Source organism: Protopterus annectens, chromosome 2.part2 (assembly GCF_019279795.1).
Source record: "Protopterus annectens isolate FY-2018-M chromosome 2.part2, PAN1.0, whole genome shotgun sequence".
NCBI lineage: Eukaryota > Metazoa > Chordata > Ceratodontiformes > Protopteridae > Protopterus > Protopterus annectens.
This window is the reverse complement of record NC_056730.1, coordinates 453,960,329-453,985,807: the sequence shown is the minus strand read 5'-3', so window position 1 is coordinate 453,985,807 and position 25,479 is coordinate 453,960,329. Positions and strand designations below refer to the sequence as shown.

The 25,479-nt window shown below is 43.6% G+C and overlaps 1 protein-coding gene across 1 annotated transcript in view; it reads right to left on the bottom strand.

Moving 5' to 3' along the window:
* HEXB (hexosaminidase subunit beta) overlaps positions 1 to 25,479 on the bottom strand; it is a 783,731-nt gene that overhangs the window by 341,352 nt on the left and 416,900 nt on the right. Inside the window, exon 9 of the mRNA XM_044064438.1 lies at positions 21,153 to 21,225. Within this exon, the coding sequence (XP_043920373.1) occupies positions 21,153 to 21,225 (73 nt within the window). The remainder of the gene's footprint in view (positions 1 to 21,152; positions 21,226 to 25,479) is intronic.

Below are 25,479 nucleotides of genomic sequence, written 5' to 3'. Positions count from 1 at the left end.
AAATTTACCCCTCTTTCTCTCAACCCCTGCTCAGGAAATACCATCAAATATAACTTCCCTACTACCAAGTAGGGAACAGGTCCTCAATGCCATCTCCAAGGCCAATGGGTCCAGAAAATATCCCAGGATGCCTTTTCAATAGCATGAAACATGACCTATCAGGCCCTCTAGAATTGCTATTTAACTGTAGCCCCCAAACAGGCTGCATGAATGAGAAACAGCAGCAGTCATCCCTCTTCACAAAGGTGGGCCATCTACAGACCCATAAGTCTCACTAGTCTCCTATGGATAGCCATGGAAAGAATTATGAAATAATCGATAATGACATAGGAAAAGTACAGTTTTGTACCTACCATAAATGTAGATGTTCGAAGATCCACATTGCTGCAGTCCTTACATATGGGTAGTCCGCTGTCCTCGGTCGGCCCGAATACCAAAGTATTAGGCTGACGTCGGTCAAGGCGCTTAAAACTGACATCAGGACGTCAGGGTACAAAAGCGCATGACCGACGTCATTTCCTCAGTCTTTTCTTGCCCCAGATGTCAGAAGGCCCTAACAAGAAAGGCCAAAGCCAAAACCAGCAAAACTAACCAACCACCCTGCACTAACCATATTTACAATATGTACAACACAAACCACACCACCACCTTCAACAACAGAGGGAAGGAGGGAGGGTGGACTGCAGCAATGTGGATCTTGAACATCTACATTTATGGTAGGTACAAAACTGTACTATGTTCTTCATCTCACATTGCTGCAGTCCTTACATATGGGTAGAATCCCAAAGCAGAGGTAAGGGAGGATGGCAAAACTATAAAGCATTAGGAGCTGCCAAAATGCCCTGTAAAATTGCAGTGGCAAATCCAGCCCTAGATTTAGAGTAAAGTGGAAGGTGGTAATGCTTAGAGAAAGTATGCACTGAACTCCAAGTAGCTGCTTCCAAAATATCTTTAGTAGCCACCCCTTAAAAAGCTGTAGAAGTGGCAGTAGCCCTAGTGGAATGAGGCCTAATCCCAGCTGGAATCTCCTTACCATGATGGGAATAACAGAAAGCAATACAAAACCAATCCACTTAGAAATAGTTTGTTTTGAAACAGGTTTGCCCTGAGAACCCAAAGCAAAAGAAACAAACAACTGCTGAGACTGCCTGAACCCTTTAGTTCTGCTCAAATAATATCGCAACTGTCTGTGTATATCCAAAGTGTGCAAAATCTTTCCCCTTTATTTTGGGGTTTGCATAAAAGTAGGCAAATGAATAGTTTGGTTTAAAGCCACACTAGAAACCACTTTAGGCATAAAAGAAGGGTTAGTACGCAAAGACACCCTATCCTTGTGGAAAATTAAGAAAGGCTCAACTGCCATAAGGGCCTGTAATTCAGAAACCCTTCTGCAGAGGTAATGGCCAACAAAAAAGCAGTCTTCCATGATAAATATTTCAACTCTGCCGATGCTGCAGGCTCAAAAGGTTGTAGAGTGAGTTTCTCCAACACAAAATTGAGATCCCAAGCAGGAGTAGGAGCTCTACGTGGGGGTCTTATATTCTTTGCCCCTCTAAGGAATTGCTTAAACAAAGGCTGAGAAAATAATGGTGGGTCACAGTCATAGTGAGCAGAAATTGCTGCAGCATGAACCTTTATAGAGGAGAAGGACAAACCTTTGTCCAATAACTCAGTAAGGTATTGAAGCGCAACACTTAAATTAGGTTTGGCAACATCAAAGTCCTTTGCTGTACTCCAAAATAAAAATCTCCTCCATTTATCTGCGTAAACTTTCCTTGTACTAGGCCTTCTGGCCTCCAAAATAACATTCAAAACTTGTTGTTGAAGCTGAGACCCTCCAGGGTTTAAAACAGAATATGCCAGGCTGTCAGATGTAGAGAATGAAGTTTGACATTGAGTAAATGACTGTTCTCCTGAGACAGCAGGTGAGGAATCGAAGGCAAAGGCCATGGAGGCTCCTGTACCAGACTTCTCAGTAATGGGTACCAGTGCTGTCGAGGCCAATCTGGAGCTATTAAAATCATGTTTGGCTTGTCCTGTCTGACCTTCAGCAGTACCTTTGGGAGGAGAGGCAGAGGTGGAAAGGCATACACGTGAAGATTGCTCCAATTGAATGAGAGAGCATCCACTTTCCAAGCTGTGGGATGAAACCTTTTGTGCAAAACTTTGGCAGCTGGTAATTTAGTGGAGAAGCGAACAGATCTATGTCTGGAGTTCCCCATAACACTGTCAATCTCTGAAATACATGAGGATCCAATTTCCACTCGTGGGGATCCATAATTTGTCTGCTCAACACATTTGCTAAGGAGTTCTGTGCTCCTGGCAGAAACCTTGCCTGAAGATTTAGCTGTAAACTGAGAGCAGTCTCCCACAAAATCATTGCTTGTCTGCATAGAGGATAAGAATGTTCCCCTTGCTTGTTGATGTACCACATGACAGTTGTGTTGTCTGTTTGAATCAGCACCTGCCCTGGAAGAAGTAAATCCTTGAAAGCTATCAATGCAAATTGGACTGCTAACATCTCCTTCAAGTTGATATGTAGATGTTGATGTCTGGCAGGCCACGTGTCTTGTACCCATTTTCCATTTAGATGAGCTCCCCAAGCTTTGTCTGAGGCATCTGTCGTTAAAATCTGACTCGCCTCTGGCCGGGTCACAGAGAGTCCCTTGTTTAGGTGACATTCCTGAGCCCACCACAAAAATTCCTTTTGAATGCAAGGTATTATCTGAATGGCAGTGTCCAAATCTTGGCAGTGCTGTGTCCATACATTCTTGAGATACCACTGTAGCTTCCTCATATGCAGTTTGGCATTGGGAAGTACCAGAATACAAGATGCCATGAACCCCAAGGCTTGAAGGACTGTCCTTGCAGTCAGCCTGGACTGACGAGACAATTGGTGGAAGTAAAGAGAAAGATTCTTTTGTTTGTCCGGGGTCAAAAAGGCCATCTGGGATGCTGTATTCAGTCTCACACCCAGAAAGCATGTCCTGAGAGGGTACTAGACTGGACTTTATTTCGTTCACAGAATACCCCAGGCATCTTAACACTGCCATCACATACTGTAAATGATGAAGAAGTTCGTCCTTTTCTTGGGCCAGAATCAGGCAATCGTCCAAATAAGGATAGATTTGTATTCCTCTTAGCCTGAAGAAAGCTACCACTGGAGCCAGAACCTTCGTGAACACTCTGGGCGCAGTAGATAAGCCAAAGGGCAATGCAGAGAACTGATAATGTGAAGTCCCAGCCCTAAAGCAGATACTTCCTGCAACTGGGCCTGATAGGAACATGAAGGTAAGCTTCCTTGAGATCCAGAGTCACCATCCAGTGATCTTTGCCCAGCAGAGGTAAAAGCTGTTGTAACGTCAACATTTTGAACTTGGGATGGTCCAGATATGTGTTGAGGATAGATAAATCCAAAATTGGTCTCCACGTGTTTCCTTTCTTTGGTACTAGAAACAGGCGAGAATAAAATCCTAGGCCCACTTCTGGCAGAGGGACCGGTTGTATGGCCCCTATTTGAAGTAGTAGAGAAATTTGTTTGTGAGCCTCTAGTCTTTGCTGAGGAGGAATGTCCGGCATGCCTTTGAAAGGAGGCAAGGTATGGAAATAAAACTTGTAACCCTGGTGTATGATATCCAATACCCATTTGTCTTGGGTAATCAACATCCAATTTTCCTTGAAGAGTGCTAACCTTCCTCCCAAAGGTGCTGCCAGGCAAGAAGGATCTGGCAGCTGAAAAGTAGGTCATTGGGCCTGTTTACGAAAGGACTGGCCCCTGCCCTCACCAAGATTGTGCAGGTGAACTCCCTGTTCTAGGTCTGAAAGAACTCTGAGCTCTGCCCCTACCACGCCTAGATCTACCCCTAGACTGAGAATCATAAGAAGGATACGTCCACCCCTTAGCAGGCCAATTCCTACTAAACTTCGGAGGCTGAACTTGCAAAAATCTTTAACAGCCTGCATAGACTTAGCCTTGTCTTCCATTTTCTTCAAGACTGACTCCACAGGTGAACCAAACAACACATCAGACTGCAAAGGAGCATCCAAAATCCTTGTCTTAACATGGTCAGATAAATTCTGATCCTTCAGCCAGGCGTGCCTGCGAAGAACTGAGCCAGTGGCAGCCACCCTAGACGAGGCCTGCACAGCATCAAAACCACACTGTAATGAATGCTTACCCACCTGTTCAGAGACATGCACCAAATCTTGTAATTCTTTACACTCAATGCCTTCCGCCAGAGCATCCACCTTAGACTTCAATTGAGAAAGAAGAAAGTTTTGATATTTCAACATATGAAACTGGCAATTCAAAGCCCTCATAGCTAAGGTAGAAGATGTATAGACCTTCTTTCCCCATCTATCCAAAGCTCTGGCTTCTTTATCTAGAGGAACCGGATTTTTACAACAGAGGCCTTGACACCCTTAGGTCCCTGACTAATAGTTTCTGGGTCCGCCCTAGGACTCTTATAAAGATATTTATGAGCCTCAGGCACCCTGTAATACCTATCCGGTTTAACAGGAGCAGGAGGCAGAGAATCAGGATTAAGTGAAGCCTCTGCAAACACATCTTCCACAACATCCAGAACAGGGGGTATAGCCAAGGGCCTATGCTGGGGTAACAGCAAAAATTCCCTAAGCCTTTTCCGAGAATCAGAGAAGTCCTGACCTTCCCACTTAAAATGTTCCCTCATAGAATGAAGTGTCTCTGAAAAAGAAAAATCCTCTGGAGGAGAAGCAGAAGGAGTGGAATCATCTGCATCAGAATCAGAATAAGGAGAATACTCCTGCAAGTCTTCAGCCGAAGACTCTGAAACATCCGAAGCCTGCTCAAAACTTCCCAACTCTGGCTCCACCCTAGGCCTCTTATCAGGAGGGGGCAAAGAACCTCTAATCAGAGTAATCAAATCTTCTGCCATTTTAAGCATGTGCTTCTTAGGCACAGACCCTGCTGAACTAGGAGTGACACCAACAGAAGCTAAAACTGGCCTGCCTCTGGGAGAAGCCTTGGAAACAGAAGGAGAAGGCCTAACCACCCTAGGAAGGGAGGCGAGTACAGTAACTTGAGAAGCCCCTGCAGCCTGACCTGCCTCCTGAGAGACCACCTCCTGCAAAATCAAAGTCTCCCCCTGAGACTCCAGAGAAGTCTCCATCGGAACCACCGGTTCCACTGAAGCCTCTAAAGAACCGGCGTCCGAACGGACGACTCATCTTGCCTGGGTTTAACTGCTTTGTCTTTGCGCTTCTTCGAAGCAGGCGGAGAATCACGGCATATTATAATTGCACCGCTTCCCAAAGACCAGCCTAGCACAATCTAACCTTCGCTTAATAGTGCGTTTATTGAACCTAGCACAAAAGCGACACCCAACAACGTCGTGCTCAGGCCCCAAACAAGGAATACACAAAGAATGATAATCCCTATGCGGTATCTGTTTCCCACAAGAAATACAGTTATTCACTTTTTCTGACATCCGGTAAAAAGTACAGTTTTGTACCTACCATAAATGTAGATGTTCGAGGATTCCCTTGCTGCAGTCCTGACAATTGGGTATAGTCCGCGTCCCAGTCGGCCCGAATACCAGAGTATAAGGCTGGCGTCGGTCATGGCGCCTTAGACTGACGTCAGTACGTCAGGGTACTAATGCGCATGACCGACGCCATTTCCTCAGTCTTTTCTTGCCCCAGATGTCAGAAGACCCAAAAAGACAAGTCCCAAAAACAACCTGCACCAAAAAACATGTACAATATATACAGTAATATATACAAAAATATAAGCATGTAAACTCACCTACACAACCACCCTGAAACACAGAGGGAAGGAGGGAGGGTAAATTGGACTGCAGCAAGGGAATCCTCGAACATCTACATTTATGGTAGGTACAAAACTGTACTATGTTCTTCGCCTTCCCTTGCTGCAGTCCTGACAATTGGGTAGAATCCCAAAGCAGAGGTAAGGAGGCTGGCAAATTATAAAGTAGCAGGAGCTGACAACATGCCTTGTAAAACAGCTGTGGCAAAACCAGCTCTAGTCTTAGAGTATATAGGCAGGTGATAATGCCTAGAGAAAGTATGCACTGAACTCCAAGTAGCTGCTTCCAGAATATCCTTAGTTGCCACCCCTTAGAAATGCTGTTGAAGTGGCAGTAGCCCTAGTGGAATGAGGCCTAATCCCAGCTGGAACCTCTTTGCCATGATGGGAATAACAAAATGCAATGCAAAAGCCAATCCACCTAGAAATAGTTTGTTTTGACACAGGCTTGCCCTGTGAACTTAAAGCAAAAGAAACAAGTAACTGCTGAGACTGCCTAAAATCTTTAGTCCTGCTCAAATAATAACGCAATTGCCTGTGTACATCTAAAGTGTGCAAAATCTTTTCCCCTTTATTTTGAGGATCTGCAAAAAGTAGGCAAATGAATAGTTTGGTTTAAAGCCACACTAGAAACCACCTTAGGCATAAAGGAAGGATTAGTACGTAATGATACCCTGTCCTTATGGAAAATCAAAAGGGCTCTACTGCCATAAGGGCCTGCAACTCAGATACCCTTCTTGCAGAAGTAATAGCCAACAGAAAAGCAGTCTTCCATGACAAATATTTCAATTCAGCAGTAGCTGCAGGCTCAAAAGGTTGTAGAGTAAGTTTTTCCAACACAAAATTGAGATCCCAAGCAGGAGTAGGAGCTCTCATTGGGGTCTTATATTCTTTGCCCCTCTAAGAAACTGCTTGAACAAAGGATGCGAAAACAAAGGTGGGTCACAATCATAGTGAGCTGAAATTGCTGCAGCATGAATCTTTATGGAAGAGAAAGACAAACCTTTGTCCAATAATTCAGTAAGATATTGAAGAGCCACACTCAAATTAGGCTGTGAAATCTCCAAATTCTTTGCTGTACTCCAAAATAAAAATCTCTTCCATTTTTCTGCGTACACTCTCCTAGTACTAGGCCTTCTAGCTTCCATAATCACATTTAAAACTTGTTGAGGAAGCTGAGACCTACCATGCTTCAACACAGAATATGCCAAGCTGTGAGATGAAGAGATTGAAGCTTGACATTGAGCAGATGACCGTCCTTCTGAGATAACAGATGAGGAATCAGAGGTAAAGGCCATGGAGGCTTCTTTACAAGACTCCTTAGAAGTGGGTACCAGTGTTGCCGAGGCCAATCTGGAGCTATCAAAATCATCCTTGGCCTGTCCTGTCTGACCTTTAGTAATACCTTTGGAAGAAGAGGTAGAGGTGGAAAGGCATAGACATGAAGGTTTTTCCAACTGAAAGACAGAGCATCCACTTTCCAAGCTGTGTGATGAAACCCCTTTGTGCAATACTTTGGCAGCTGGTGGTTTAGTGGAGAAGCGAACAGATCTATGTCTGGAGTTCCCCATGACACTGTCAATTTCTGAAATACATGAAGATCCAGTTTCCACTGGGGATCCATGATTTGTCTGCTTAATACATCTGCTAGGAGTTCTGTGCTCCTGGCAGAAACCTTGCCTGAAGAGTCAGTTGCAGGCTTAACGCAGTCTCCCATAAAATCATTGCTTGCCTGCATAGAGGATAAGAATGTGTTCCCCTTGCTTGTTGATGTACCACATGACAGTTGTGTTGTCTGTCAGAATCAACACCTGCCCTGGAAGAAGTAACTCCTTGAACGCCATCAATGCAAACTGGACTGCTAACATCTCCTTCATGTTGATATGTAGATGCTGTAGTCTGGCAGGCCACTTGTCTTGTATCCACTTTCCATTTAGATGAGCTCCCAAGCAGTGTCCGAGGCATCTGTCGTTAAAATCTGACTCGCCTCTGGCCGGGTCACAGAGAGTCCCTTGTTTAGGTGACATTCCTGAGCCCACCACAAGAATTCCTTTTGAAGGCAAGGTATTATTTGAATGACAGTGTCCAAATCTTGGCAGTGCTGTGTCCATACATTTTGAGATACCATTGCAGCTTCCTCATATGCAGTTTGGCATTGGGAAGCACCAGAATACAAGATGCCATGAACCCTAATGCTTGAAGGACTGTCCTTGCAGTCAGCACGGACTGATGAGATAGTTGGTGGAAGTAAAGTGACAGACTCTTTTGTTTGTCCGGGGTTAAAAGGCCATCTGGGCTGCTGTATTCAGTCTCACACCCAGAAAGCACATGTCTTGAGAGGGTACTAGACTGGACTTTATTTCGTTCACAGAATACCCTAGGCATCTTAGCACTGCTATGACATATTCCAGATGCTGTAGAAGGTGTTCCTTTTCTTGAGCCAGAATCAGGCAGTCGTCCAAGTAAGGATAAATTTGAATGCCTTGAAGCCTGAAGTAAGCTATCACTGGAGCCAGAACCTTTGTGAATACTCTGGGCAGTAGATAAGCCAAAGGGCAATGCAGAGAACTGATAATGAAAATCTCCAGTTGAAACCGCAGATACTTTCTGCAACTTAGCCTTATGGGCACATGAAGGTAAGCTTCCTTGAGATCCAAAGTTACCATCCAGTGATCCTTGCCCAGCAGAGGTAACAGTTGCTGTAACGTCAACATCTTGAACTTGGGAATGTCCAGATAAGTGTTGAGGATAGATAAATCCAAAATTGGTCTCCACGTGTTCCCCTTCTTTGGTACTAGGAACAGGCGAGAATAAAATCAAGCCCCTTTCTGACACAGGGACTGGCTGAATAGCCCTATCTGGAGTAACTGAGAAACTTGCTTGTGAGCCTCTTTTCTTTGTGGAGGAGGAACATCTGGCATGCCTTTGAAAGGGGCATTGTGTGGAAATAAAATCTGTACCCGTGATGAATGATATCCAGCACCCATCTGTCTTGAGTGATTAAATCCCAATTTTCTTTGAAAAGAGACAATCTTCCTCCCAAAGGAGCTGCCAGGCGAGAGTCCACTGGCAGCTGAAAAGGCAGGTCATTGGTTCTGCTTACGAAAGGACTGACCCCTGCCCTCACCAGAAGTCTGAGCAGGTGAACTGTCTGATCTAGGCCTAAACGAACCTTGAGCCCTGCCCCTACCACGTCTAGACCTACCCCTAGACTGGGAACCATAAGCAGGATACGTCCACCCCTTAGCAGGCCAATTTCTACTAAACTTGAGGCTGCACCTGCAAAAAATCTTTAACAGTCTGCATAGACTTAGCTTTGTCCTCCATTTTCTTTAAAACTGCTTCCACAGGCGGTCCAAACAACACATCCGACTGTAAAGGAGCATCCAAAATCCTGGTCTTAACATGCTCAGCTAAATTCTGATCCTTCAACCATGCATGTCTGCGAAGAACAGAACTAGTAGCAGCCACCCTCGAGGAGGCCTGAACAGCATCAAAACCACACTGCAAAGAATGCTTACCCACTTGTTCAGACACATGAACCAAATCCAGCAATTCTTTACACTCAATACCTTCCGCCAAAGCATCCACCTTAGATTTCAATTGTGAAAGGAGATAATTCTGATATTTCAGCATATGAAATTGACAATTCAACGCCCTCATGGCTAGAGTGGAAGAAGTATATACTTTCTTACCCCACCTATCCAAAGCCCTTGCCTCTTTATCAGAGGGTACAGGATTTTTAACCACAGAAGCTTTAACACCTTTAGGCCCCTGAGAAACAGTTTCTGGGTCCGCCCTGGGACTCTTAAACAAATACTTATGAGCTTGGGCACCCTATAATACCTATCAGGCTTAACAGGAGCAGGAGGCAAGGAATCAGGGTTCAGAGAAGCCTCTGCAAAACATCCTCCACCACATTCAACACAGGAGGAATAGCTAAGGGCCTATGCTGGGGCAAAACAAGAATTCCCTAAGCCTTTTTCTGGAGTCAGAGTAATCTTGGCCTTCCCATTTAAAGTGCTCCCTCATGGAGTGAAGAGTCTCTGAAAATGAAAAATCCTCAGGAGGAGAAGCTGAAGGAGTGGAATCATCCACATCAGAATCAGAATAAGTAGGAAACTCTTGCAAGTCTTCCACAGAAGACTCTGAAGCCTGTGAACACTGTTCAAAACTATCAAACTCCTGTTCCACCCTAGGCCTCTTATCAGGTGGGGCATAGAACCTCTAATCAGAGTAATCAAATCTTCTGCCATTTTAAGCATATGTTTCTTAGGCACAGAGCCAAATGCTAGGAGAAGCCCCTACAGAAGCTGAACTTGGCCTTCCTCTAAAAGAAGCTTTGGCAACAGAAGGAGAGGCCCTAACTACCTTGGGAAGAGAGGGAAGAACAGTTACCTGAGAAGCCCCTCAGCCTGGCCTACCTCCTGAGAGGGCACATCCTGTAACAGTAAAGTATCTGCCTGAGACTCCATAGAGACTCCTGGCAAAACCTCTGGCTCCCCTGAGCCTTCTAAAGGACCGGCGTCCGGGACTGCGGTTCCTCACCCTAGACTTCACTGTTTTGTCCTTGCGCTTCTTAGATGAAGCAGGCCGGAGTATCCGACGGCATAGTATAATTGCAACGCTTCCCAAACACTAACCTAGCACAATCAAGCCTCCTCTTAATAGTGCGCTTGTTAAATCTAGCACAAGAGCGGCAACCAACAACGCCGTGCTCAGGCCCTAAACAAGGTATACACAAAGTATGATAATCCCTATGCGGTATCTGCTTCCCACAAGAAATACAGTTATTCACTTTTTCTGACATCCGGTTAAATACTGAGGCAAGAAAAACCAAAATGTTCTACGGGTTACTTAGCCAACTCTGTATTCGGTCTGAAACTCCGGTTTCGGAAAATCTCAGAACGCCAACCTGCACTCGCAAAATTGCTTCTGCATCGGACCATGCGGCAAAAAAGACTGAGGAAATGGCGTCGGTCATGCGCATTAGTACCCTGACGTACTGACGTCAGTCTAAGGCGCCATGACCGACGCCAGCCTTATACTCTGGTATTCGGGCCGACTGGGACGCGGACTATACCCAATTGTCAGGACTGCAGCAAGGGAAGACGAAGAACATCACTGAGGCAAGAAAAAACCAAAATATTCCCCAACGGGGTACTTAGCCAACTTGGATTCGGTCTGAAACTCCAAATTCGAAAAATTTCAGAACGCCGAACGGCACTTGCAACGCTGCTTCTGCATCGGACCATGCGGCAAAAAAGACTGAGGAAATGACGTCGGTCATGCGCTTTTGTACCCTGACGTCCTGATGTCAGTTTTAAGCGCCTTGACCGACGTCAGCCTAATACTTTGGTATTCGGGCCGACCGAGGACAGCGGACTACCCATATGTAAGGACTGCAGCAATGTGAGATGAAGAACATCCTCCAAACACTGAACCCAACCCAATTTGATTTTAAGGGCAGGTCATGCTTACTCAACCTGGTGGACTTTTTTCAGAAGGTTACCAAAGCAATGGATGAGGGTAAAACAGTTCACACTGCCTACCTTCACCTGGCTAAGGCATTTGCCACAATACCCCACTCGGGCATTGTTGACAAATTCAAGAGGTTAGGTATAAACACTTAAGTCACCTGGTGGATAGCCAGTTGGCTTACAGACAGGACCCAGGAAGTTAGAATTGGAGAGCCCACCTATACAAAGAAGCCAGTCACAAGTGGAGCCCTCAGTGATTGGTGCTCCTTTTTGGCATTTACTTCTCTGAAGTCAAGGCCAATGTCAATGGTCTCTGGCTAATTAAATTTGAAGATGATTGTAAATTGGGAGCAGTCATAGAATCCCCCATTGACACAAAGTTCTCCAGGAAGTGCTGACAAACAAATAACTAGTGTCACTGCTATGAACTAAAAGTAAATGCCAAGAAATGCATGACAGTATCTTTCAGGAAGTCAACCACCTCTAGTAGGTATCACATTGAGAACACATCCTTAAGAACTGGCCTAGTAGTCATGGACATGGGGACACACAGACAGTAATCTAGCCTTTGACCATCACATGTCTACAGTAGTGAGGAAATCATTCTATGTTGTACAACTTATAAACAAAGGTATGGCATCTAATTCCAAGAAAGTCACTATTCCACTGTATTCAGTATTCATAGGACCTATCATGGAGCACAATGCTTCCTTTGGTATGTACCTAATCAGATTCATCCAATTGGAACATTCACAGAGGTTCCTCACTAAAATTCAGGGTAAGTAACATGTAATATGCAGACCACCTCAAGTCCCCATCGCTGTATTATGCCTCCTACAAACTGTTGAAGGGAGATCTATGCCTGGCATACAAGGCAGGCATACTCAACCCTGATGGGCCTCCTGCACATCTGCAAAAAACAGTACCAAAATTACCCATACTAGAGACTTAAACCTTGCCAATGATCTAAATAAGACCTACTGGAGAGATGGGTATGTATCCCAGAGACTACCCCTTCTCTGGAACAGGGTCCCCATCTATGTGAAGCAGAGTCCCTCCCTAACACATTTCAGGTAAAACGTGGACAATTTTATGGGAAATAAGAAATTCATCCTTGCTTTGGCACATATATCTCTAATGGACACAGCCAGTTTGTAAATGTTTCACCTTCCAAGCCCTTGCTTACACTTATCTAGGGTACAGAATTTGTTAGAGATTTGGGATGCATGGCTAGCTTAAAAAAGGCCCTTGTGGTCATTAGCCTAGTACACAACTATGAACCTAGTGCCTCTCATATTCCATGTTATTTCCCTACCCTGTTGCCTAAACATTAACCCTTTCCTATTTTATCAAAAATCTGGTGTCCGACAAGTTTCATCTTTATGAACACTTTTTGCACCAGTCTAGCACATGTAGTATTTTAAGACAAGACTTAATGCTGTTTGCAGTTACAGAAAATATTGAAAAGTTATCCCTTTCCTTTTTTGGTTAATATAATTTTTTTAATTTTACAGTTTCATAGTAGAATACTAGGCTAATGACCCATGGTTACATTTTAATTCTAGCCAAGTTCCCAAAGCACAATATGTTTTACAGAAGGTGACAATTACAAGCTTCCTCTCTCTCTAGTAGAGAGACAGGTGTCAAACCAGGGGTATATCTGTACTTAGCTATTCACTGGTCCACATTCTGCTTGAATGGGGGGGGGGCTGAAATTTATTTACTGAGGCACTTAGTAGTGGGAAGTTTGCCTTGGAGTAATTTGCCTTCATTCTTAGGTTGAGTTCGGAACAGATCCTCAGTTCTGACTCTGCCTTATACAAAAGCTAGAGGTCTTCCACTAGCCTGTGGCTAAAACCATATCCCATCATGCACCACAAGAGCTCCCTAGATCTTGTTTGGAGATACAGCTAAATAAAGGTCACTGAATACCCAATACAGCAATCAAGAGGGCCAGAGAACATTAATAGCCAATTGCATCAGCTCAGTCATCCAGGGGCAAAGGGCTGGGAGAAGGAGGGTGGGATGCAAGAATGAAGGTGAGATAGACAACCCACATGGAATGTTACGGCGAGTACATAACTTCTTTATGTGATGTTGTCCTATCTCAACTTCATTCTCAGCAGGTTGGGACAGCACCCCTAGCACCATCTTTCTTGGGTGGCTCAAGGGAGAATATTCTTCAGAACAGTGGACCCAAAGGAGGCCCTGTTTCTGGAGGCCAAATCAACTTTGTAATGAGTGATAAACATATCAGGCCTTGCCCATGTTGCTGCAGCGCAAATGGTAACAATAGATAGTCTCGCCCGAAAGGCAGAAGAGGTTGCAATGGCTCTTGTAGAATGACCTTTTATTTTATGGAAAAGTTCTTTGCTTACCAGTCTCAAAACAAAGGTTATACAATCTGACAGCCATTTCGAAATTGTGACTTTAGACACAGGAGCACCCCTCTGAGTTGAAAAGGATACAAATAATTGGTCGGATTTTTTGTCCTATGCAAGTAGAAACGTAATTGCCTATGTACATCCAGTTGATGCAGCATATATTCTGCCTTGTTGCCAAAGTTGGGGGAAAAACTGGTAGTTCTATGGATTGGTACACTTTAAATTCTGAGCATACTTTGGGTAGAAAGGATGGGTTTGTTCCTAGGTATACTCTGTCTTTGTGGAAAAGCATGTAGGGAGGCTTTACTGACAACACTTGCAGCTTTGAAACTCTTCTAGCAGAAGTAATAGCTATCAAAAAAATCGTTTTCCAAGTCAAATACTTGAGATCGCAGGATGATACAGGCTTGAAAAGGGGAATAATCAAACGGGATATAACAAAATTCAAGTCCCATGGTGGTGGAGAGACCTTAATAGGTGGTCTTAATAAAAGAGTACCTTTGAGAAAGGCTTTTCAAAGTCTGTGGGACATCACACTGGGGGCTTGTTTCACCTAAATGGAAATTAGATATTGCTGGTAACTGAACTCGAATAGTAGCTGCAGCTGCTCCTTCATTAAACAGCTTTGCTAGGAACTCAAGAATGGAAGCTATTGGGGCACAGAAGGGCTCAATGTGATTATTCAAGGCCCATGAAGAAAAGCTTTTCCATTTGCTTCTATATAACTTTCTCATTGAAGCCTTATGAGATGAGATCAGGATATGTTTTACTGACAGAGAAAGGTTAGAGAGCCTGGCTATGGCTGGAATCAGAACAGCCAAGCTGTCAATTTGAGGGTCTGATGGGAAGGGTGGAGCATCCCTGATGCACGAGCCAGGAGGTCTGGAAATGGGTCCAGAATCCACGGCTCCATCTGGAGATGAGGCCACAGGAAGAGGAACAAGATTTGACGAGGCCAGAATGGGGCAACGGGTATCAAATTCCTTCCCAAGTGACTGGCTTTCTAAAGAACTTTGGGTATCAATGGAAAGGGAGGAAAGATGTAAAGGAGACCTGAGGGCCAATTGTGGACAAGTGCATTCCTTGGTAACTTCCCCGGAGGGGAAAACAGGGCAAAGTAGTTACTGCAGTTGGTGTTTATGGATGTGGCAAAAATGTCACAGCAAGGCTGGCCCCATTTGCAGAAAATCTTACACACCACTTTCCTGTTTTAGGTACCACTCATGAGGCATTAAAATAGCTCTGCTGAGTTTGGCTGCTATCACGTTGGATTTCCCCAGGATGTGTGTTGCTACCAAAAAGCATTGGGAGGAGGTTGCCCACTGTCATACTCTCAGGGCCTCCTGACAAAGAGGATAAAATCTGGTTCCTCCTTGTTTATGTACCACACAACTGACATGTTGTCTGTCTGTATTGGAATAGTTCTAGCGGGAGAGAATCCTGAAATGCCTGCAATGCTAAAAGCACTGCTCTCACCTCTAGGACACTGATGTGCAAATCGGCCTTGTGGTCCTGCCAAGTGCCTTGGACTGTCCTTCCAAGGATAATGCCCCACCCCCTAATCTGGGAGGTGTCTGTGGTCACTGTGGCCAATGGCTGGGGAAGAGCAAAGGGTCGACCTCATGACACGAGTGGAGTAAATCCACCAATGAAAGTCTTTTTTGCAAGACTCATTATCAAAATTTGGTGGGACATAGGTAGTTCCTGCATGGACCACTGAGTGAACAGTAGCCACTGTAGAATTCTCATGTGCAGATGTGTTAATGGAATCAGGGTTACTGATGCTGCCATGGTCCCCAAGACTTTCAGGACTGCTAGCTTGTACTTTTTTCTTGGAAAGAAGGTTTAGGACCTGATGTTGTAGGACTTTAACCCTTTCGGAGGGAAGTTTTACCATCATGTTTGTTGTTTCTAGATCTGCTCCTATAAAAACGATATGCTGCGATGGCAACAAGGCAGATTTGTCATAGCTTATTGTGATTCCTGGGTGAGAGCAGAGATGCAGGGTGGTGTCTCTCGCTTTGGATAGTAGATGCTCAGTGGTGGTGGTTAGGAGCCAGTCGTCTAGGTACAGAAACTCTCAGAATCCTATGCATCTCAAGTGAGCCGCTACTACTGCCGTACACTTGCTGAACACTCTGGGGGCTGTAGTGAAGCCAAAAGGCACAGCTCAGAACTGTTAGTGATCGCCTCCCAGCCGAAAGTGCAAATGACTCTTGGATCGCCTGTCCATTTTTATGTGGTAGTACGCATCCTGGGGATCTATAGAGCACATCCAATTTTCTTGTCCCAGAAAAGGGAGCACTGATTGCAGTGTTACCATCCGAAACTTTGACTTTCTTACTGATTTTTTTTTTAATTTGCAGAGATCCAGGATGGGTCTCAAGTTCCCGTTTTCTTTGGAACTAAAAAGAAACTTGAGTAAGTTCCGGATCCTATTTGGTCTTCGGGGACTGTTTGAATGAGTCTTGTCTAGCAACTTTTGTATTTCTAAAGTTGCCCGTTTCCTTTGACTGGGTGGAATGTCCAGGATGTTTTTTGTGTTTGGGACAGGGAAGGAAAAGGGGAGAGAGTAACCTCTGGACATGATGCTTTGTACCCATTTGTCTTTTGTTATTGTTAGCTAGGCTTCTGGGTACAATGATAAGCAGCCCCCGACTGCCTCCAGAGATAGCCAGGTGGGCCTCCTTTCAAGAGTGCTGAAAGGGCTTACCAAGGAAAGATTCCTTGTTACCCTGGTTTTGTGGACCCCCTCTGCCACATGGTTGGCGTCTTCCATTAGCACCTCCCCCTCTGCCTCTGGGGGAAGAATCACCACGTGTGCCCTGGAAAGCTTTCTGGGATTTTTGAAATCATATTTACCCCCTTTCCGACCCTTTGAATAAGGTCTGGTAGGTAGGGAAAAATGGACTCCTATGGCAGAGAGTCTTTCTTCCTTTATCACACCTGATAAGTGTGCCTTTGACTTTTGGCCCTAACAAAGATGAGCCATAGAGAGGTGAGTTTACAAAACAAGATTTAAAGGGCTCCACAAAGTCACACAAGCACATTCAGGAATGTCTCCTTAGGGAAATTCCTGAACCCACTGCCCTGCTCTCTCCATCTGCTGCATAAGAAATGAGCCTCATGGAGGAGTTGACGACTAAAGTCGCTGAAGAGAAGATGCGCTTTCAGTATCTGTCCATCGTATGAGACTTTGTTCTGCAGATGGACAAAAGAGGATGTCTCTGAAAGTTCCTTTCTGTTGGCTGCCACCACCACCATAGCATCTACTGGAACTACTTTGGTTAGAAAATGTTTGTCTGTAGGTGATGTGATGAATTTGTTTGGCCTCCGAGGAACAGGTTCCACTGAGTCTGGAGACTCCCACTCCTTTCGACAAACTAAGTCTATCAGCTTGTCAAAAGGCGGAGACACCCAAGTGACAGAAGGGTGAGACGCAAAGGCCTTCAGGTAGACAGACTCCTCAGAAGGGGCTTCCAGCTGCCTCTCTGTTTTAGTATTTCCAGGATGTCTGTGAAGGAAAACTCCTCAGAGGGCAACCGTGGGGACCCTTCTGAATCATCAAGGTCAGTATCTGATGTGATGGACTCCTCTGGGGAGTGTAAATGCTTCCGCTTAGATAGCCTCTTCCGAGGGATGTTTTCAGAAGGGTACTACGGAGAGGTTTCGAAAGAGGGGCTCACCCAATGGTGCATCCTGAGGCCTAGGGTCTTTGCGTCTCTGTGGATGCAGTGGTACCAAGACAGACACCAGTGCCTTTGGGGGAAGAATACCACGACCAGAGTGTGGACCTGTCTGTTGCGACAGCACTCATCACCTCAAAAGCACCCTGCCCCTGGTCTGAGGAAACTTCTGGCTCCGAAGAACCAGAGGGGAATTCCCAGAACCAAGGGGGTTGGCTACACGGCTGAGGTAGGAGCACAGCTCACGCGAGTCAAAGCCCAGAGAGGCAAGTTCGGATTCGACAACTGTCTAACCAGACTCCCCTCCCCGAACCCAACTGGACAGCTTTGGCTCCTAGACTCTTCGAGTTTGGATGGAACAGAGGCATCAGAGCAATAGTTGGAGACGAAGATTCTGTGATAAGTCTTGGTTCGGACGATTCCACTACAATCAGTCTTGGACATTCTGGCTCCGAGGTCAGATCGGATTGGAGGAGGAATAGACAGTAAAAGTGTAGGTTTGGTAATTTCCGAAGCCCTCTGGGTTGGATCCTACAACAGTTGGGTGAGTGCCGGTGTCCTTAACAGCCTATGCACCACACATTCCACATCACTGGACAGGTTCCTGGTAGATCGAGTGGAGAAAGCAGCAGATTTGGTGGACTGCAACAATGGGGACCTTAAAGTGTGAGATACCAGTTCCAATTCAGGGGACCGGCTCTGCAAATGAAATTCCAGCGGCACCAAAATTGAAGGTGCCAAGGCAGAAGTCTTCTCGGGACCGACGGCCATCAGGTCCAAAGAAGAAACTTTAGGAGATTTTTTTTAGATGGCTCCGACTGAGCACTCGAAGATGAGGACCTTTTCCCTGATTTGTCCGATTTTGAAGAAAGGGATTGGCCTGACTTTGGAGGACCCTGACCTCCTTTGACTGCTTCAGAAAAAGGGGTCTTCAACAAGCCTCTGAGAATGAGCTTGTTCTTGCTCTCTAATAATACCTTGTGACTAAAGGAGTGACAGAAGGCACAGAACTCTTGAAAGTGTACTGCTCCAAGACAATACACACAAATGGTATGACCATCAGTTATAGACTATTTGGCTGCACGTGACATTTTTTAAACCCGGAGGGTTTAGCTTCCTTAGAATCCTTTGGAGACATGACTAAACAGCAACAGGAAAAGCAGCTAAACTATAGAGAAAAATATAGCTATATATATTCTACTATTTTTTTAACTGAACTTTTCTTTCTTTTTTTTTTATATACAACAAACAAAAACAATGACACCAAAAACACCAAGGGAAAGGCCTCTAACTTAAATGGGCACAGGCAGCCCTCTAAACGAGCTAGCCTTGGGGAATTTAAGGAGGAAAACAAAGAGAAAAGCCCTCCAAGTAAAACAGACTAAGGCAACTCTCTAATTTAAACAAACTAGCCTATACTTAAGGGAGAAAAACAGAAAAAAGGGAGAAAAATCCTCCAACTAAAACAGGCTTTATAGAATTAAGTTTAAAGCCAGGATAGGGGATGAAAGGCCTTAAGGAAAATTGACGGCCAACAGCAATAATAATAGAAGAAAAGGTGACACAGACAATTTATTTAGTAAAAATTAGCTAGATTAAAACAGTTTGAAAAAAAAAGCTAACAATTTTACAAAATATGTAGTAGAAAAAAAATATTAGCCAGAGCCAGTAGGAAGAGCACCCGATCTTGTTTAGCAGAAAATGAGATTTGGGGAGCTCTCATAGTGCATGATGGGATATGGTTTTAGCCACAACCTAGTGGAAGACCTTGAGCGTTTGTGTAAGGCTGAGTCAGAACCTAGGATCAGTTCTGAAACCAGGATCAGTTCTGAATCCAACCTGCTAAGAATGAAGACGAGATAGGACAACATCACATCAGTTTTTTCAGTACCACAGTTGTTGATTTTCTGGCCCAACCTTACTTACAATCCAACCCTTGCTAGCCAGCAAAACCATTGCTTGATTACACAAACATTTGTGACAATGTCTTTGCTTTATGCCATGGACAGGACATGAAATAGGCTGACCACAGAGAATGTCCCCTCAATTCCGAAAGGGGCTTTACCTCCAAGCAGCTCTGCTTCTCCTGGAGCATGAGGGATGGTTTCGCTGGCCACCACAGTGGAATTATACAATCCAATACATTTACAAGTGAGTACAACCGTTTACCCCCCCCCCCCGTGGGGGGGGGTAAATGGGACATTCCCCTTCACTCCTCCTCCTCTCTGCCTAACTCCTCCACTGCTGGGGCATCTAATCAACCCTGGTCACTTGTGACTGTAGTCAGGACTCCATCTCTCTCAGTAACATTGAGCCAAGCTACAAGCCAACTTCTTTTAAATTCATGGCTGCAGTCACAGTCTGCAAATATTTTGAACCCAGGAAAATAAAACTAGTCAATGTCTTCTTCCCAGTCACTTTGTAAAGAACTGATATGGCTATATGACAATTTATTTTTTTTAATACTGAAAGGCACAGCAGTTGTTACAGCTTCTACTTTGAACTTTTTACAGCCATAAAGTACTGCACATGTTCATAAAAGTGATCAACTTCCTCATATCTGGCATAAATAAACTTATATCGCCAACGATGAATTGCTTGCCTGGAATCTGAGATCTCTATCATTTTTTGTGTGTAACAGAGCAATGATTTTGACACCCTTTCATTGTCGACAAGGGCTACTACTCCAGTCCTTTTGCAATAGTCTTGTTCACAAGAATCATTGTCTACAAAGGCTACTCCAGTCCTTCTGCAATAGTCTTGTTCACAACAAGAATCATTGTCTACAAGGGCTACTCCAGTCCTTCTTCAATAGTTTTGTTCACAAGAAATGGGAAGACTTATTTGATGCAAAATGAGCCATTCCAGTCCACGTTACTTACATAATTCCTAAGACACAAATGCTTACTCTTGTCATTGCATCTTTAATCATACCTAGTGTTTTTTTTTAAGATTCTTTCCCCAACTCTTGACTACCAACTATGAAGCCTCCCACTACTGGTCTCAAAACCACTCATTCTCTAGCACTGGGGGAGTCCCCTGGTCTATTAGGGAGACATTCATCTACAGGAGCAGTCATTCAGGCAGACTGCAGGATGTTTGTGCACTCTCCTACATTCTGGTAAGGACAGTATTTGTGTAGGTCTATAACTCTGCCCATGGGTGGGGAGAATCAGTTACCCACATCACTGCGGGGGCTCACAATGACTTCCTCCTGCAAGTGCATGGCCCTGTATATTTGTTGTAGAGGGCTATGACTAGAAGGGGCTTGGTGAGCCCAAATCCTGCCCTCAGAAACCCAATGCAATGCTGCCTCTGAGGGACTGTGGCTATGGGTGTTACACTCTACTCTGCCCTCCCATGCCTGAGCCACCTGGGCTGTAGTCAAGGGCTTTAGACTTCTATTCTGTGGTGCTGGCTTAACCACATCAAGCTTGCCTTGGCTCACAGCTCTCATTTCAAATTTAAATTTTATGACTCTTCTGTTAATCTGTAAACAGGTCATAAATTAATTTGGCAGGACAAAGATTGCCATGTACAAAAAATACTGCATGCAGCATTAAGACACACATGAAGAAATTAGCAAAAACGAAGCTCATACGCTAGTCAAATTCCTACCTCTCAGAATTGCAATTACTGCTCTTCCTTTACAGTACGGATTGTGAAACAAAGTTAACTCTCCCTCAGACATTCCTACATACTGCTGCAACTCATTGCCAATGGCAAATGCTTGTTCTGTTTACTGAGCTCTTAAAAAGTGCAGACCAAACTATATCCATTCTACAACATAACTTACCTTCACTTCATTATCAAAGACCTCCTGCCAAATCATGTAGCCTTTGTTAGTAGATGACACAATGTCCAGGATCCTGTATTAAGTTAAGAAAAGGCACAAGTAAACAAAGGTGTTAACACACATGAGACATTCTACCCTTAGAAATACAATGAGCCATCAGAAAGTTCAAATCAGTAAAGCTGATCCTGTACTAACAGCTGGTAGTGAGCATTGCAGAGCATCTAAAGTTAATATGTATTCTGATATACGGTACTGTTAGATTACTTCACGGTTTCTCATTTAATTTGTTAAACTGCCCTACTCATATCCCATAAAACTAATGCTGATTTACACAACGCAGAAAGCAATTTGTTTGGTTTAACATCCAAATGATTAAAAACTACCAACACTGACTACATGAATGTTTCAGGTTAACAGTAGTCTTTACTTAAATATGTTTAATATGCAGTGTGTAATCAAAGGTAGAGCAAGAAACTGCAGTACCACCCCCCCAACAAAATTCAAAAACCTTACAGCAGATAATCCAATGTATTCCACAGTAAATACTTGCCTTGTTTTTATTAAAACTTTTGTAAACCTTAAGGAAAAACAAAATAAACTGACATGAATGATAAAATGGTAAATGCTCATCAAAATGTAAGATCTAAATTCAGAAATGTGATTAATACCAAACATATAGCAGTTCATATTTAGAAAAGGAAGAAAAAGAAAAGGTTTTTACAATGACAGAAATTAAGAAACAGTGTTTTTATATCCCAAGCAGAGTTTTTTCCCTCAGGTAGCAATTGCTGGAAATGTGATGAAAAAAAGAGAAGTAATTGTGGACATGTGTTCTGGGAATGTGATGAGTTGGTAGATTTAAAAAATTCTCTATAGTATATTTTGTTGGGGAAGCAAATCACTGCAATTAAGGATGCAAGTGTTCGATGGAACTCAGTAGTTATTAGGCCAATCACTGAGAATAACGCCCCTTTAGGTATGCACCTGTCCAAACACTTGTCACAAATTTTAACGACCACAATGCTTTCTCAGAAAAAAAATTAAAATAAAATAATCAGGGGCCTAAACTGTTAAAACTATGTAGACTAATGCAAAGCCTTGTCCCTCTTCTCTATCATACAGGATACTGAGAGGTAACCTTTATCTTGTGTATGGGCCTCCAACAGACCCATTCTGTCAGATCTATTACATATTCGCAAATTCAAACACTCACTCAAGGTATATCAATAACTTTTGCAAAATAAATGGAACATGTTGGAGAGACAGATTTGTATTACAGAATACTGCTTCTGTGAAACTGTCTTCCACTCCACAAAAAGCAAAGTACTTCTCCTACTCTATTCAAATAGAATACGAATGAATGAATGGAGAACTGCAAAATCATCCCCAGTTTAGCACCCCTGTCCCTTATGGATAAGGGAAGCATGTAAATGTCCCAGCATAGCCTTGTTTGGCCCATCTATGGATTAAATGCATGCAAATGTAAGGGCTAAAAAAGTGCAGTTGTGTACACTTACCATAAGTGTAGATGTTCGGGTGTATTCACTGTTGCAGTCATCACATTTGGGAAACGTTTTCTTGCTCTAAACCGATGTCAGTAAAAGTAAATAATTGCATTACTTGTGGAAAGCAAATACCTCAAAGATTTTCACTCGTACTGTAATCCTTGCCTAAGCCTTGACCACGAAGTACCTCGCTGTCGGTTTTGTGCCTTATTTAAACCACAAACTATCCGTTGGTATATACGCAAGTCAGTAGGCCTGAATACACCCTCAGAAGCCAGTGCCTGCACAGCAGCTCCAGACCCATGCAAGGTAGAGACATCCGCAGGTTTGACATTTGAAGCATCTCGCAGCATACCGGACTCCAAATGGGTCTCAGTAGAGGCCTGCGAATCTGAAGTAGCAGGTATCAGGGGCTGCAGAAGTGCTTCACTGAGTACCGGTGAACTGGCGACTGGCTTAGGAGAAGCATCGTTGGCAGCCTTGGACCTAGGCGGCCTGTCTCTGTCTTTATCTTTGCGCTTTTTCTGAATGTCTGAGTCGGATGGCTTACCGAAGACATATCAGGATAATTGAACAGAGTGCCAAAATATTTTGAAGCAAAAATATACAGATGATGGATAGTTTGTGGTTTAAATAAGGCACAAAATCGACAGCAAGGTATGTCGCGGTCAGGGCCTAGGCAAGGAATACAGTACGAGTGAAAATCTTTATGAGGTATTTGCTTTCCACAAGTACTGCATTTATTTACTTTTACTGACATCGGTTTAGAGCAAGAAAAAGTTTCCCAAATGTGATGACTGCAACACTGAAACACAAAGAACATCTACCATAGAAATGTAAGGCTGGGCTTCTTAAAACCTTCACAGATCACTAGCCTAATAAGTACCTATGAACCTATTAATTCTTTTAATCTGGGATAAAGGCTTTAGATTGTCTAAACATAGTAAGGCCTTACTAAGTTTAATGCTACTTGCTTCCAAAAAAACAATTATAAAATGGAAATCAAAATCTAAACAACTGTAAGTAAAGTACTGATTACTATAAAGGAGATAAATGAACTGGAGGTGGGACCTTAAAGAAAGAAAAGGGCAAACTACATTCAATTAAAGAAATCTGTAGGGACAATGCATGCAGATAATGCTCAGGAAGAGGAATTAGGTTTAAAAGAAAGGAAAGAATTGATCAATATATGTAATATTGGAGTGACTGAATATTAAAATGCTAGCATACTTGTATAGTACATGGAAATATTAATATGCTTTGTTTACTTTCACATTAAAAAAATGAGTGCCTCTGTCATTTAGTTGTGGTTTAATACACGTTTACATGAAAGAAAAGTATTAAAAAAATAAAGAAAACACTACACCAAAAAAGTAAACATTTACAATAACTTGTGTAATTCAGAGTGCATCATTCTGATGTCATTTTAAACATTTAAATAAGTTAAGCTGAAGTAGTCACAAATTAAGGAGTAATAGCAATCAATAGTTCAGAATGTTACATTTTTTTTACTTGAGAAGCAGTTCAGTTTTAAATATTTAGAAAATCATTCCTGGAACACAATTTTATTTAGATATTTTTTCCTAAACAGTGGAAAAAGGTTAATGAACTCTTTAAAAAAAATAAGGCTCTGATGTTTTCCAAGTTTTGGTTATGGTTTTCATAGCTCCCACCAACAATCATCATAGTAAAACTACTTGTGGCATAATTACATATCCAAGGATATGGCATATTAAAAGTATCAAGAATTTTGACAATTCAAAATTATCGGACCATAATGTTTCAGCAACTTTTTTTTAATCTTGCCAAAACTGGAATAAACCTGTTTTAGAAAAAAGTGCCCATTCTGCCTTTTGATGACTTTCACCCTGGGATTCAGAAAAACTTAACTAAATGTGGAAGCCTTAACTTAGCACGTTTCCATTTTACTGTAAGCATATCTGATTCAGACAATACTTTCACTGCTATGGTTTGCTCCTAGCAGTGGCTACAGTACAGACAGTTGCCTCCCCAGCGAGAAAGAGGTCTCTCACTGTGGCCTCCCCAGCGAGAAAGAGGTCTCTCACTGTGGCCTCCCCAGCGAGAAAGAGGTGTCTCACTGTGGCCTCCCCAGCGAGAAAGAGGTCTCTCACTGTGGCCTCCCCAGCGAGAAAGAGGTCTCTCACTGTGGCCTCCCCAGCGAGAAAGAGGTCTCTCACTGTGGCCTCCCCAGCGAGAAAGAGGTCTCTCACTGTGGCCTCCCCAGCGAGAAAGAGGTCTCTCACTGTGGCCTCCACAGTGAGAAAGAGGTCTCTCACTGTGGCCTCCACAGTGAGAAAGAGGTTCTCTGTGGCTTCCCCAGCGAGAAAGAGGTTCTCTGTGGCTTCCCCAGTGAGAAAGAGCTCTCAGTGTGGCCTCCCTAGTGAGAAAGAGGTCTCACTGTGGCTTCCACAGTGAGAAAGGGGTCTTACTGGGGATCCTATGTGCTAATGCAGCATTCTGGGAGAGTGAGTAATCCCAATTAGCCATGTGCTCTCCCTGGAAATGGCTTCAGTTCTCAATTAACTTGCACAGTGATTCTGTGTTAATTTTCTCTTGGATGAAAAAGTGAACTCTGTTCTCTGGAAGTGGTTACGGTATGCACAAGTACATCTTAGCTATGGGTATGCGTGTGTGTCTGTAGGGGCATGAATATGGCTGAATGGATATGTGTGTGTGTGTGTGTAGGTTGTCGAACTATGGGAAGTAGGTATGGAATGCTAAGTGTATAAATATACACACACACACACACACACATACACATCACATATGCATACACATGTATATACATACATACACACACG